At 47.2% G+C, this 15,076-nt stretch overlaps 1 protein-coding gene across 1 annotated transcript in view; it reads left to right on the top strand.

Moving 5' to 3' along the window:
* Window positions 1-5,164: 5,164 nt before the first annotated feature.
* The window catches only part of TNFRSF8 (TNF receptor superfamily member 8), a 32,755-nt gene continuing 22,843 nt past the window's right edge, over window positions 5,165-15,076 (top strand). The window contains exons 1-5 of the mRNA XM_073804998.1: window positions 5,165-5,317; window positions 7,754-7,847; window positions 8,202-8,359; window positions 10,661-10,777; window positions 13,759-13,911. Of these exons, the coding sequence (XP_073661099.1) occupies window positions 5,230-5,317; window positions 7,754-7,847; window positions 8,202-8,359; window positions 10,661-10,777; window positions 13,759-13,911 (610 nt within the window). The 5' untranslated portion in view covers window positions 5,165-5,229. The remainder of the gene's footprint in view (window positions 5,318-7,753; window positions 7,848-8,201; window positions 8,360-10,660; window positions 10,778-13,758; window positions 13,912-15,076) is intronic.

Genomic DNA, 15,076 nt, shown 5'->3' with positions numbered 1-15,076 from the left:
GGTATAATATTATGCCTGGGACACATTTTCTCTAGAACTTGGTAGGCATTGGTGCACTGTCTTCTCGTGATGGTTATTGCTGTGGAGGAGTCTGCAGTCAGCTTCTTTCCCCCTCTTTGTAGGTGACTGCAAGAATCATTCTTTCTCTAGTCTTAAGGATCAAAAACTTAACCAGAATATGCCTTGATATTAATTGTTTGGAAACAAATCTTCCTGGTGTCTGGTATGTCTTTTCTATCTGCAGATTTAGTTCTTCCTTCATTTCAGGGGAACTGACATGGATTTTATCTCTGCTAAACAGATATATCTCAGTGTCAACTTGATGGATACCAATTATTCTTATGTTTGATTGTCTTTGCCTTTCCTCCTTGTCTATCATCTTCATTAATTGCATTAATATCTGTCTTTTTACCTTGCATTCACCGGTATTTTCTCAATCTTTTCTTCATGCCGTTAACTCAATTTTCTGTCTAATCTTTTTTGTTTCTTGCTGCCCAGGGCAAGACAGAGCCCCCAGGACACTGGTAGTTCACTTACTGAATTTCTAATTATGGTGTTGTGCATCTCAATTTGTTTTCTTTTCCTCTGCAGTCTCCCTTCTTATCTCATCCTTTTAAAACACCATCTTTTTTTTGAGCTCTTCCTTTATTGAATTGCTATTCTTATTAAGTTCATTTATAGTGTGAAGCACTCCTGGGATTGCTTGTTAGTTGCAGACTGGGTTCTTTGTCCTTGCAAACTATATTCCTATCTGTTCTAGATCTTTCTCTTGTTCTTGTCTTCCCTCCTCCCTCCCTTCCATCTTTCCTGCTATAGCATGTTTGCACTGTCGCCTTCTTATACTTTTCCTTCTTGCTTGAGCTTAGCCGGGGCAGCAACTCTGTCCCTGATACAGTGTGAGGGATTTCTCCTTCACACTTGCCCCATCTCACTGGCCTTGAGTTCGTCTTCCCAGCTCAGAGCATCAACTGGGGATTCTCAGGGTTACTTTTTTTTTGGCTGTGCGGCGGGGCTTGCGAGGTCTTAGTTCCTCAACGAGGGATTGAACCTGGGCCACGGCAGTGAAAGCACTGAGTCCTAATCCCTGGACCACCAGGGAATTCCCAAGAATTACTTAAAAAAAAAAATTGTGGTAAAATATACGTAACATAAAATTTATTATTTTAACCATTTAAAAATGTACTGTTCAGCGGCATGAAGTACATTCATATTATTGGGTCACCATCACCATCATCCAGCTCCAGAACTTTTTCATCTTCCCCAATGGAAACTCTCTCCCCATCAAACACTAGCTCCTCATCGCTCCCCGCACCCTCACCCCAAGCCTTTGGCAACTACCATTCTCTTCTCTGTCTCTATGAATTTGACTACTCTAGGATGTTCATAGAAGTGAAATCATACAATATTTCTCCTTTTGTGACTTGTTTCACTTAGCGTAATATCTTCAAGGTGCGTCTGTGTTGTCGCATGTGTCAGAATTTCCTTCCTTCTTAAGGCTGAATGGTAGTTCATTGGATGATCTACCACATTTTGTTTATCCGTTGATGTCCATGGACACTTGGGTTGCTTACACCTTTTAGCTATTGTGAATATTGTTGCTATGAACATAGCTGTACAAATAGCTGTTCAAGTCCCTGCTCTCAATTCTTCACCCACTCAGCAGTGGAATTGCTGGATCATGTGGGACTTCTATGTTTAATTTCTTGAGGAATCCTGACTGTTACCTTTGAAACTCGCTTTAGGAGCCTGAGGGCGGCCTGGGTGGGGGTCAGAGAATAGCCAGAGATGGGTGTTGTCATGGTGGTGGGGCTCTGCCTTCTCTTCTGTCAGATGGTCTTTACCAAGCTCCTGCTGCCTGGAAAGGGGTGCCCCCCACTCCTGGAGCTTCTGCTCATTCCCTCAACTAGGGAATTGGCAAGTCCACGCAGTCTTTTTTTTTTTTTTTGCGGTACGCGGGCCTCTCACTATTGTGGCCTCTCCCGTTGCGGAGCAGAGGCTCCGGACGCGCAGGCTCAACAGCCATGGCTCACGGGCCCAGCCGCTCCGCGGCATGTGGGATCTTCCCGGACCAGGGCACGAACCCGTGTCCCCTGAATCGGCAGGCGGACTCTCAACCACTGCGCCACCAGGGAAGCCCCACGCAGTCTTTTCTGCCTCTGCCCAGGCCTTTGATATTACATGCAGGCAGCTACTCACAGTGTTTTTTTCTTTTGTTTTCCGTGGATGTCTACCCACTGTCTTTAGGTGGGGTCTCCAGATTTTTGAAAATTATCAGGATTTTATTCTCTCCTCAGTACAGCTTCTAGGCTTTAGGTGAGAGTGAGGGGCTGTACCAGGGTCACTACAACAAGGAAGAGAGAGGAGAGGGTCCCGAGATGGTTTTAGGAGCCAGGCGTAGGAGTGTGTGTGTCTGTGTATCTTTTAATCATTGCTGCCCACACCCCATTGGCCAGAACCAAGTCACATGACCACCTATCCATCTGCAAGGGAGGCTGGGAAATGTAGTCTTCCTCTGAGTCCATTTGAAACAGGATTTGGGGAACGCGTCACTGTGCTCCAGGGGATTCCTTCTCATAGCTGCAATTTCCTTTTGCGTGTCTCAGGATATTAATTGTACTGATTCCAAAGGCTTGTCCTGTTTTCTCTTTTATCTGTGTTCTTGAGCGTTAGTTCTGTTTGAGTTTGGGGCTCTTTTTTCTTGGTGCTTGTTTCTTCTGGTCTGTGGTGACTTCGAGTTCTGCACGTGGGATCTGATGACTGGGGTAGGGTGGGGGTCTGCGAGTGGGGCTTGTGAAATCCACCTCCGGGGACTGCGAGGATGAGCGGGTGGGGTGGAGGTGCCGGGCAGGATCTGTCAGAGGCTGGTGCTCTGGGTCTGCAGGGTCCCTTCCTTCCCCCACGGCTGACCAGCCCGGGGGCGCCGCCCAGCTCACCTCACCCGAGTATCCTTGGGGAGACGCTTGGCTTCTAGCTCTGTGGTGTGACTGGATGAGGAATGTGGGGCGAGGGACCCACCTGGGTGCTTCTGCTGCACTCCTTGTGGGATTCCCTCCCGCTTGCCCCTACCATTCACCCACTTGGAGACAAGAACCCAGAGCCTCTCCTAGCATAATCAGTCGTATGGGGTACGTTTTGGACTGTGGTCTCCTTCCATCCAATTCCATCTGCCCTCCATATTTAAGAAGTCTTCATCATTTCTGGTTGACCAAAAATGCCCCTTCTTGTTTTCCCAGGGATATTTGCATTCTTTAATTATTATTTTTACCAGTGATTTTTTTTAAAGATAAAATTCATCATTTAAAGTGTACAGTGCTGTGTGGGACTTCCCTGGTGGCGCAGTGGTTAAGAATCCACCTGCCGATGCAGGGGACACGGGTTCGAGCCCTGGTCCGGGAAGATCCCACATACCGCGGAGCAGCTAAGCCCACGTGCCACAACTACTGAAGCCCGCGTGCCTAGAGCCTGTGCTCCACAACAAGAGAAGCCACGACAATGAGAAGCCCGCGCACCGCATAGCCCCTGCTCGCTGCAACTAGAGAAAGCCCACGCGCAGCAACGAAGACCCAACACAGCCAAAAATAAATAAATAAATGTATTAAAAAATAAATAAAGTGTACAGTGCTGTGGTTTTATTATATTCACAATGTGCAACCACCACCACTATCTAATAAAAAGAAACCCCCTTAGCTCCCAATTCTCCCCTCCTTCCAGCCCCTGGCAATCACTAATCTACTTCCTGTCTCTATGGATTTGCCTACACTGGACATTTCATATAAATGGACTCATGCAGTAAGTGGCTTTTAGTGTCTGGCTTCTTTCACTTTATATAGTGCTTTCAAGGTTCATTCATGTTGTAGTGTGTATCAGCACTTCATTCCTTTTTATGGCTGAATAATATTGTGTTATATGGATATAACACATTTTGTTTATCCATTTATCAGTTGATGGACATTGGTGTCGTTTCTACTTTTTGGCTATTAGGAATCATGCTGGAATGAACATGCATGTACACGTTTTTGTGTGGACATAAGTTTTCAGTTGTCTTGGGTATGTACCTAAGAGTGGAATTGCTGGATCATATAGTAAATCTATGTTTAACTTTTTGAGGAACTGCCAGACTGCCTCCCACAGCTCTGTCCTACTTTATATTCCCGCTAGTATTCTATGAGGATTCCAATTTCTCCATATCCTTGCCAACACTTGTCATTGTCTATCTTTTTTATTCCATCCACCCTAGTGGATATGGCGTGGTCTGTCATAGTGGTTTTGGTTTGATGACTCATAGATGGATCGGATGACTAATGACATTGAGCATCTTTTCATATGCTTACTGGCCGTTTGTATATCTTCTCTAGAGAAAAGTCTTCTTAAATCCTTTGCCCATTAAAAATACCCCAAAAATTTAATAGACTTTTTCTTTAGAGCAGTTTTCAGTTTATAGAAAAACCGAGCAGAAAGTACAGAGATTTCCCATATGCCTCTCTCCTCACACTTTGCCCCAGTATTAACATCTTGCATTAGTGTGGTACATTGTTACAGTTGATGAACCAATATTGGTGCATTATTAACTAAAGTTCGTAGTTTACATTAAGGATTACTCTTTGTGTTGTATATTCTATGATTTTTGACAAATGTGTAATGTCATTTATCCACTATTGCACTATCATACAGAATAGTTTCACTGCTTTAAAAATCTTCTGTGCTCTGCCCATTCATCTTCCCCTCCCGCACCCCCTACCAAACCCTGGCAACCACTGATCTTTTTACTGTCTCTGTAGTTTTGTCTTTTCCCGAAGGTCATGTAGTTGGAATCACAGTATGTAGCCTTTCCAATTGGCTGCTTTCACTGAGAAGTTTGCACTTAATGCTTGTCCATGTCTTTTTTGCCCATTTTAATATTGGGACATTCACTTCTTTTTAATACCATTTTAGTCATCTCCAGGGATGCATGCTGGGAGGTGGAGGCTGCCTCATGGACCCCGCCTGCCCTCTAGTCCTCACATCAGGAACACTCTGGAAGGAAGGGCTGGACATACCAGCTGCCCTGCCCAACAGAATGCCATAGCAGCATCCTCCCTCATGTGCTGGACTGTCCCTGGGACTTTTCTGAGTCCCTTCCCTTGCCCTCCCTCTGTCCCCGGTGACCCTTCTCTGTGTCCCTTAGACGACCTCGTGGAGAAGAAGCCATGCTCATGGAACTCTACCCGCGTCTGCGAGTGCCGGACTGGCATGTTCTGTGGCACATCAGTCGTCAACTCCTGTGCCCGCTGCCTCCCTCACTCCGTCTGCCCAACAGGGATGGTTGTCAAGTTCCAGGGTGAGTATCCCCACCCAGGACCACGATCTGTGCCAATGATTCACCTCCGCAGACCTCCCAACGACTCTCCACCTCCCACCTCCTCCTTCCTGTTGGACAGATCACATCTCCTATCCCGATGATGCCAGGGATGCAAACGGAGGCCCCTGCTGCCCCTTCCCTGCACCTCAGGTCCCAGGCTCAGAGAGTCCCAGGCACCGCCCTGGCTGGAAGAGGTCTTAGGTTGGTTTGAGGATCAGGGTAGAAATTCTTTGATGCCTGATAAACAAGAAAGAAACCTGAAGTTTCTGTCCTGGGAGTTTCCTGGAAGATGAGGGCTGGTTTCCCATTTTGGTCCAGGGATGCACCGTGCTTCTCACTCTACCATGCATTCGCACATGCTGTTCGCTCTTTCTGGGACACCCTTCCTTCCCCGTTCACTCAGTCAACTCTGCTTTCAGCTCTCTGTCCAAACATCTCCTCCCGACCTCTCCCAGGTCACTTCTCGACATGGAGGCGAACACTTGTGTCTGTCTCGGTGTGGTCGGTGCCTGTACCCCTCCCTAGGCCATAGCTTCGTGAGGGCCACGGTCATCTCCCCACTGCCTAATTAGACACCCGGCACAGAATCTGCTCTTCAGAGATATGTGTTGAATGATGTGACAGGGAGATCAGAGCTGGGGGTGGTGGGGTTCAGATCTGGCCGGATTCTCTCTGGTCACACAGAACCCTCAGCGGAGGGACCCTCAGAAGCCCGCCACCCACAAGCAGGGGCAGGTGGTGGCGTGGAAAGTGTTCTGGATTGGACATCAGGTGCCTGGGGTTTTGTACAGCTTTGCCTCGTGGGGCGTGTTCCCAGTCCTCTCTGGGCCTCAGTCTTCCCATCTGTAAAATGCAGAGGTGTGACTAGAAGGCCTTGCATGGGGGCTTTTCAGCTCAGAAACTCTTGTGTCTCTAAGAAAAGTAGCCTTGAGTTCTGTTGCTCCAGCCTGTGGACCAGCTCTGGCTGGCGAAGCTCTCTCGACGGTGTTCCTGCACCTGCCACACGGTGGCGCCAGAGGCCTCTCTTTGCTGCCCCCAGACCTGCTGCCCGAGGCGGTGCCACGGGCCACGCTTAAAATGTGGCCAGTTGCACTGACATGTACTGTCAGTATAGAATATGCCCCCGATTTCAAATACTTAGTATAGGAAAAGAATGTAAAACATCTCATTAATTATTTTTTATGTTGATTACCTATTGGCATAGTATTTTAGATATATTGGGTTAAATAAACGTATTGCTTAATTTCACTTGTTTCTTTTTTACTTTTTAAAATGTGGCTACTAGAAAATTTAAAACGATGACATGTGATTGACATATTTTATTGGACAGCACTGCTTTTTTTTTTTTTTTTTTTTTTTTTTTTTTTGGCACTGCTTTAGAAGTGCTCCAACCTTTGGCCGCGAAAGCCTGGCTAACTTCTAGATTCCTCTGTGGGACTTCCCACTGAGCAGCTCGCAGGACCTCAGTCTCTTCCGCTGTAGAATGGAAAGTAGTTTCTGTCTCAGATCAAGCTTATGGCTAAGCCTTACACTAAGACCTTGCATAGGCTTTCTCCCCTGAAATTCTCCAGACGTCATAAGACTGTATTAGCCCCATTTTATGTGAGGAAATTGAGGTTCGGAGATGGCAGGTAATTAATTGCTCAAGACCGCAGAGCAGGGAATATCTAATCCAGTGTTTGAACCTTATGCCCAGGTCTTATCACCTCACCACAGTGCAGATAGATAAGTCAGCATTGCTCACACCCTCCTCTACCAAAACTTCCAAACTCCAGTCCACTTGGTTGAAAGCACTATGTGTTTTCTTCTCCACTTTTGCTTCCACCCAGTATTCTCCAGTACTCTTTGGCTTGCAAGTTACCATGTTTTTGGCTCATGTAACTGAAGTGTCTGAGGATAGCTTAGTGGAGCTTAAGGCATGGCTGGATCCAGGAGCTCTGTCTTTTCCCGTCTCTCATCTCTACTACCCTATGTGTTGGTTTGTCTGTAAAATACCTACCAGCAGCTCCTGGCTTGCTTCCTACCCAACCCTAGTGGAAAGACAGCTTCTCCTTCCCATATTCTCAACAACCAAAATAAAATCTTGAAATTGCCTCTCATAGGCGTGTCTTGGGTCATGTGCCCACCCCTGAACCAGTCCATCATGGCCAGAGGAATGGGATGGATTGATTGGTCCAGCCTGGTCCCATGGCTACTCCTGAAGTGGGGTCCCAGCACCCTACCACAGACATTGAGACTGGGAGGTGTAATTCTCCAGGGAAAATTGTACGGCTTTACCCCAAAAGGGAACGGAGGCTGGGCAGGCACAAACATCAGATGGCCACTGTGTTTTCCTGGGTTGCGGTGGTAAAAGGCGTATTCGGAGCCTCTGGCTCTGTAATACCAAGTCTGAAGGCATCACCATCCTCCCTGCAGGCACAGCGCAGAGGAACACTGTCTGTGAGCTGCCTTCCCCAGGGGCCAGCCCCAACTGCAGCGCCAGCCCGCAGGACTGCAAGGCCCCTGCCAGGTGACTCCCGGCCCCCTCCTATCCTGCTGACCTTAGCGTGGGGCTGTCCCACCCCACAGGAGGTCCAGGGCACTGCTGGCTGGGGGTGAGGATGGGGTTCAGCCCAGGGAGCCTCTCTGCCAACCCACAAGTCATTTGAGGACTTACTGTGTGCCCAGCCTGCCCTGAGCACACAGGAGACCGAGAAGACCTAGAAAACACAGCCCTTACTCCCGGGAGCTGACGGTGGGCCCGCCAGAGGCTGTGGGCAGAGCGTCTGGGGACCTATTCTCTATGGAAACGGTTATCGCTGAGCACAGACTCCCCTTGTCCCATCAGGAAAATTGCCAGACCCATCCCCCGCTTCCTTCCCAGCAGCACCATCCCCCAGGCCAAGCCCACCCTGACCTCTCCAGCAAGCTCTGATGCCAGGACCACACTTCTTGGAGGGGGCGCCCCCCTCGCCCCAGAAGATGCTTCTGAAATCACTGCCCACTCTAGCTCCTCCGTGGGGAGGCTCAGTCCAGATCCAGGTAAGTTCTCCAGAGAAGCTGTGCGCTGTCTCCAGGGAAACGGTGTCCGATGGCTGGGCGACTGTGTGTGGCAGTCAGGGCAGGCAGGCACCGAGCTGTGGTCTTTCCCAGCGTGGGGAGAAGAGGGTCTCCGGGTCTTCTGGGGCTGAGGGCTTCGAGGGCCAGAGTAGATAATGGAAGGACTCATTCATGTCACCTTTCGGGTGCCCGACACTGAGGCAGGTGCTGGGGCATGTGCAGCAGAGCAGGCCACCCTCTGCAGGTGTCGATGTTCCCCCCCCGGTTCCCATGGTGACAGACTGGGGTCCTCAGCTCACTCCTGTTTATTGCCCAATAGCCTTCCATTGTATAGGGATACCACACTTTGTTCATCCAAACAGTTTTTGGATTTTTGAGTGGTTTCCATTTCAGGGCTATAATGAAAAACATTGGTGTGAATGTATGTTTTCATTTCTCTCTTTTTAAAAAATTGATTTGTTGGGGCTTCTTATAATTCTTTGTCCTATAATTGTGTCCAAAACATCTTCTCCCACCCCGTGGCTTGCCTTCTCCTCCTCTTTGCGGTGTCTTTTGAGGAAGCGACGCTCTTCATTTCAGCGTAGTCAGATTGATCCATCTTTTCCGTTATGACGCCAGCGCTTTCCATGTCCTGCTTTGTACGGCTTCTCCTCCGCTGAAGTCTCAGCGACGCCCTACATTTATTTTCTAAGGTCATTGCTGTTTTGCCTTTGTTTAAAGAGCCCCCATGAACATTCAGTTGAACCCACACCATTTATCAAATAAATTGTCTTTTCTCCACCGTTTCACGTGCCATCTTCGTTGTAAATCAAGGGTCCATAGATGTGTGGGCAGGATTCTGGAGTCTCTATTCTATTCATTGGTCTCTGTGTATTCCGTGTGAATACCATTCTCTCTGATTACTACAGTTTTCCAGTAAGTCTGGATGCTTAAGCAACTATTCCAACTTTGGTCTTCAACAGTGTATTGGCTGTTCTTGGTAATTTGCATATCCACATAAATTTTAGAATCAGCTTTTCAAATCTCATAAGATATCCTATTGGGATTTTAATTGGGATTGCATTGAATCTACACATCAGTTTGAAGAGAATCCACCTCTGCTGTATTGAGTATATGGTATAGTCTACATTCATTTAGGTCTTCTTTATTTTTATTTTAAAATTTTTTATTTTATATTGGAGTATAGTTGATTTACAATGTTGTGTTAGTTTCAGGTGTACAGCAAAGTGATTCGGTTCTACATATACATATATTTATTCTTTTTCAGATTCTTTCCCCATATAGGTTATAACAGTGTATTGAATAGAGTTCCCTGTGCTATAAGTAGGTCCTTGTTGATTATCTGTTTTATATATAGTAGTGTATATATATAAAATATATGTTATGTGTTAATCCCAAACATATATGTTATATATGTTAATCCCAACATATATATATGTTAATCCCAAACTCCTAATTTATCCCTCCCACCCCTATTTAGGCCTTCTTTAAATTCTCCCAATAATGTTTTATTATTGTCTGTGTAGAAATATTTACATCTTTTGGTTAGATTTCTAAGTATTTGGTATTTCTGATGATGATGTAAATGGTATATTTTTTAATATTTCATGTTCTAACTTTTGTATTATTTTGAACTATGTGCAATGCCAGTATTTGACTGTTTCTGTACTATCAAAATGGCAATTTCATGTGGTTCCATGCAAATACATAGACGTTCAATTGATTTTGATATAATAACATTATATCCAAATACCCTGCGAAACTCACTGATTTCTTCTAATAATGTACCTTCAGACTCTTCGGATTATCTGTGCATTCAATGATATCATCTATCCATAACTGCCTGGTATCTTCCTTTCTAAACCTTACCACTTTTATTTCTTTTTCTTGCCTTATTGTATTGCCTATGATCCCCAGGACCAAACTAAATAGAAGTTGGGATAGTAGGCATCCTTGCCTCATTGCTGAACTCAAAGGGAAAGTGGCTACCAAAGTTTTGAGCAGGGCAGTGACAGAGCAGTGAGACTGGGGAGAGGGCTCTGGCAGAGGGGAGGGACTGGAAGTGGGGGTGGGGGGCAGTTAGCACTCTTCTCCTGTGTGGCCTTAGACACATTCCTTCCGTCTCTGAGCCTCAGGACTCCCTCTGAAGGGCTGATGGACATGTGCAGAGTTTGGGAGCTGGCCATGGAGCTGGGGGGCTTCAGTAATGGGGGTGGTGGTGGGATGTGGGCGAGGCCTCTGTCAAGGTGGCCTGGCCTGAAGCTTCTCTGCTTCTTTTCCCAGGGCTGACCCTGCAACAGCCGTGCCCTCAGGGGTCTGCCGACTGCAGGAAGCAGTGTGACCCTGACTACTACCTGGACAGGGACGGTCGCTGCACAGCCTGTGTGAGCTGTTCAGGAGGTAAGGGCCTTGTTTCTCCTCCAGAGGCTCCTTCCAGGGAGCAGGTGGGGTCTTAGACAAGAGGCCAAGAATCTGGGGGTGGGAGCCTTGAGCTTGGTCTCGGATGCTCAGCCCTTGGGAGCCTGGTTCACCTTTCTGGCGTTTTTTGAGCAGTTGGCTTCTAGTGACGCCTACTCAAGATTGTGGGTTTTGATGGCCGTGACCCCTTTTCAGAGAGCTTCCATTCACTCAGTCTTTCCTGCAAGGAAATATTTGTCGATCACCTACCTGTTTCAAGTTTGTCTCGTTATTTTTGTACGTATCCTATGATGTCTGGATTGCGATTGCCCCCATTTTACGGAAGAGGAAACTGAGGCTCAGGGAAGTCAGAGGGCTTCCAAGGGCCACAAGCCCTCGCCAATGGCAGGGCCAGGATTTGAACCTAGGGGGTCTGCCACTGGGTTCTGAGCTCATCACTCCACTGTGCTGCCTCTTAGGGCACCTCTGCACAAGCACTTAGAGACTGACTGCTATATGCATGATGGGTTGATGTCCTGCCAGAGTTTCCCCTGCGGCCAGCTCCCCGCAGCCTCACAACATCACCAGCCTCCCTGTGACGTCCAAGCAGCTGCTCAGGCCCCGGGCTGCCATGGATGTAGCCCTGGCCCACTCACAGTGGCCACCACCACCAGGGGGAGGCGTGATTCTGCCTCTGCAGCAACACGGACTGGAGTTCAGGGGGGCCAAGTGGGGGAAAGGACACTCCGTTCGTGGTTGCTGGGGTCACTGTTGCAATTACTAAGGTCACAGAGGAAATTTTCTCAAAACTGAGTGGTGAAAAGCAAACTATTCGCTGTACTCGTGGAGTCTGTGGGACAGAATTCAGACCCAGCACCACGGGGACACCTGGTCTCTGCTCCACGATGTCTGGGATCTCAGCTGGAAAACTTGAAGCCTGGAGCTGGAATCATCTGAAAGCTTTTACATTCTCGGGTCTGGGGTCAATGCGGCTGCGGGCTGGGCCCTCAGATCCTCTCCATGTCGGCCTCTATATGGCCTGCTTCGGGCGTCCTCAAGTGCTGGGTGCTGGACTCAAAGATGAGTTGGGGTGGGGTGGGGTGTAGAAACCATACCCGTTTTTATGACCCAGCCTCGGAAGTTACACGGTGTAACTTCCACTACATTCTGCCTGCGGAGGTGGTCACAGGGCCCCCTTGAGTCATGGAAGGAAAAAAAAAGCCTTCTTTTTTTTCTCTTCTTTTGGCCGTGCCGCATGGCATGTGGGATCTTAGTTCCCCGACCAGGGACCATGCTTCTTGATGGGTAAGTGGCCGAGCTCTGGAAGAGCAGACAGACCCAGAGCTATTGCTGTGGCCATTCCTGGAAAAATATCATCTGTCACAGCTGCTGTGTCAGATGGGGAAACAAGAGATGGCTCTGGGCCCAAGAATTCCTTCAACTTGAATAACTGAAGCCCTGCAACCCTGTGGAGTGGAGCCCAAGGGGCTGGGGTCAAGTCTTGGCTCTACCGCTCGGGAGCTTATAAGCGCAAGCAAGTTTCTTAACCTCTCTGGGCCTCAGTTTCCTCGTTCGTCAAATGCGCAGAATAATAGACCTCTCTCAGAGACCTGTTCTGGGAGTTACAAAGGTTAAGCCGGGTTGATCTGGATAGAGCGCTAAAATCACTGCCTTGCGCACACTCGGTTATGTTAATACCATATTATAAGGAATAACGAGAGGTTTCAGGAAGACACTGTGCAGTCCCTTATCTTTATCGTGCAAGGCTTCTAAGCCCGTAAGTATCCCGCTGATTGAGAAACGTCCTTATTGAGCGAATCACATTTGTGTAAACTACTGATGCAGTGATTCTATTTTCACCCGTAAACAGAGCACGTAGAATATCCCCAGACATGTATAAATGCATTCTTATACTTCTTCTTTTACAAAACCACTAACAATTTTTTTTTTTGATTTTTGAAAAAACCCACTTTTCATCATGGAAAATTTCAAACATATTCAGAAGTGGAGAGAATCAGGAATGGTTACGGACTATCGCCCAGTTGTAAAGAATTATCAGTCAGGGCCAGTCTTGGTTCATCTCTACCCATGCCCACTCACGCCTGTTCTCTGAATTCTTTTCTTTATTTAAAAATTTATTTTGGGCTTCCCTGGTGGCGCAGTGGTAGAGAGTCCGCCTGCCGATGCAGGGGACACGGGTTCGTGCCCCGGTCCGGGAGGATCCCACGTGCCGCGGAGTGGCTAGGCCCGTGAGCCCTGGCCGCGGAGCCTGCGCGTCCGGAGCCTGTGCTCCTCAACTGGAGAGGCCACAACAGTGAGATGCCCGCGTACCGCAAAAAAAAAAAAAAATTTATTTTATTTTAGTTTTTTGGGATATTTTCTTTTAATAGCTTTATTGAGCTATAGTTGACATACAATAAAATGCACACGTTTAAAGTGTGCAGTTTGATAGGTTTTGTCATCTGTGTGTAGCTGTGAAACCACCACCACAGTCAAGACAGTGAACTGTCCGTCACCCACCAAAACTTTCCTCACGTTCCTTACCATCCCTCCCGTCGCTCCCTGCCTCTGCTCCCATTCCTAGGAAACAGTTATGCTTTCTGTCACTATGGAATAATTTGCATTTTCTGGCTTTTCCTATAAACAGAATCATAGAGTATATACTCCTTTTTTTTTTTTTTTTTTTGGCCGTGCCACGTGGCAGGCAGGATCTTAGTTCCCCGACTAGGGATCGAACCTGTGTCCCTTGCAGTGGAAGCTCAGAGTCCTAACCACTGGACTGGCAGGGAAGTCCCTATATACACCTTTTCTTGTCCACCTTCTTTCGCTCAGCATAATTATTTTGTGCACCAAAAGATCTGCCCAACGGAATCATCAGATGAGCATGTGCTCCTGGGCAAATATGTCTCTGTCCTCCTGGGGCTTCTCTGGACCCCTGCCCTCTCCATCCCAGTCCTTCCTCAGGACCCTTCTCTGTCCCGCAGACCACCTCGTGGAGAAGACACCTTGCATGTGGAACTCCTCCCGCGTCTGTGAGTGTCGACCTGGTATGTTCTGTGCCACATCGGCCTCCAACTCCTGTGCCCGCTGCGTCATCCGCCCCATCTGCCCACCAGGGATGGTCACCAAGCTCCAGGGTAAGCAGTTCACACCCCCAACCAAGGGGCTGAGTTCTCTGTCCCTAGGGCTGCCCCTCTCCCCACCCCCAACTACAAATGACCTTCAATTCCAGCTGTTAACTAGGTCAGGTTTGGGCTATGTTTTCTCTTTGAATAGTTAGATCCAGGGAGTGGGATAAAATCCAAACTTGGCATTTTGGTAAGAGTTTCTGAGGATTATTTTAAAATTTTTAAATTATTAAAAAAAATTTTTATTCTTCTTCTTGAAATTGTTGGTCTGGTAAAATCTTGACTTGTCTGCAAGGCTGTTTTATTGACTCAAGATAGATCAATATAAAGTTTATGAAGAAGCTTCCAATTCAAATGATGGACATTCACCAGAGTGTAAAAAAGTATAAACCCTTGACAGTGGACAAAAAGACAAAGAAAAAAGTTCATCAGCAGATGAGAGATTTCAACAAATTTTTAGAAGGTGGAAAACAGATGGAAGGGTGGTAACAAATGAAGCCAAGTGGAGGAAAGCTTATGTAACTAGAATTCACTCCACGAGGCCTGCAGAAAAGTGAGGGGTAAGTTGCTCCTAAGACCCACCAGAGAGGCTCTGGGCTTAGAGCAGGCGAGCAAAATGAAGGATGGGGGTGAAGTGGAGAATTAGAAAGTTCAGTGAGCTGCAACTTCATCTCGAAAATAAAAATTAAAAATTTGTAACAATGCAAAACTCACCAACCAAAGTACAATCTAAAAATAAAACAAACGAATGAATATAACAACAGCAAAAAAATGTGAACAATGGTATACCATGGGCATTGACCAGTCTGAGAGATGGTGCCTGATTTTTTAACCCCTGATGAAAATGATCAACTTTTTGGCTAATGACACTGAAGGACTATCTAGGGAAAGCTAGATGTTGGCCACTCTGGTGCAAAGCCCCCTTTGCTTGTGTCTTTGGGAGTACATCCTGTCAATGGGCTGTTCCTGCTAAGTCATGCTGAAGTGAAGCCTGCCAGCTCACACTCCCCACCCATGAGCCCAGAGTTCCCAGGCAGACCTCCTGCTGAGGGAAGAGACCCACTGTGAAAATGACATACTAACAACACAGTAGAAGAAACCCCACCTGCCGCTGGAATGGTCAACATCGTTCTTTTTAAATAAATATGAATGAGCAGTAAAGATTTTCAGACTT

Source organism: Tursiops truncatus, chromosome 1 (assembly GCF_011762595.2).
Source record: "Tursiops truncatus isolate mTurTru1 chromosome 1, mTurTru1.mat.Y, whole genome shotgun sequence".
In the NCBI taxonomy this organism is placed as follows: domain Eukaryota; kingdom Metazoa; phylum Chordata; class Mammalia; order Artiodactyla; family Delphinidae; genus Tursiops; species Tursiops truncatus.
This window is presented reverse-complemented; position numbering and strand designations above follow the sequence as displayed.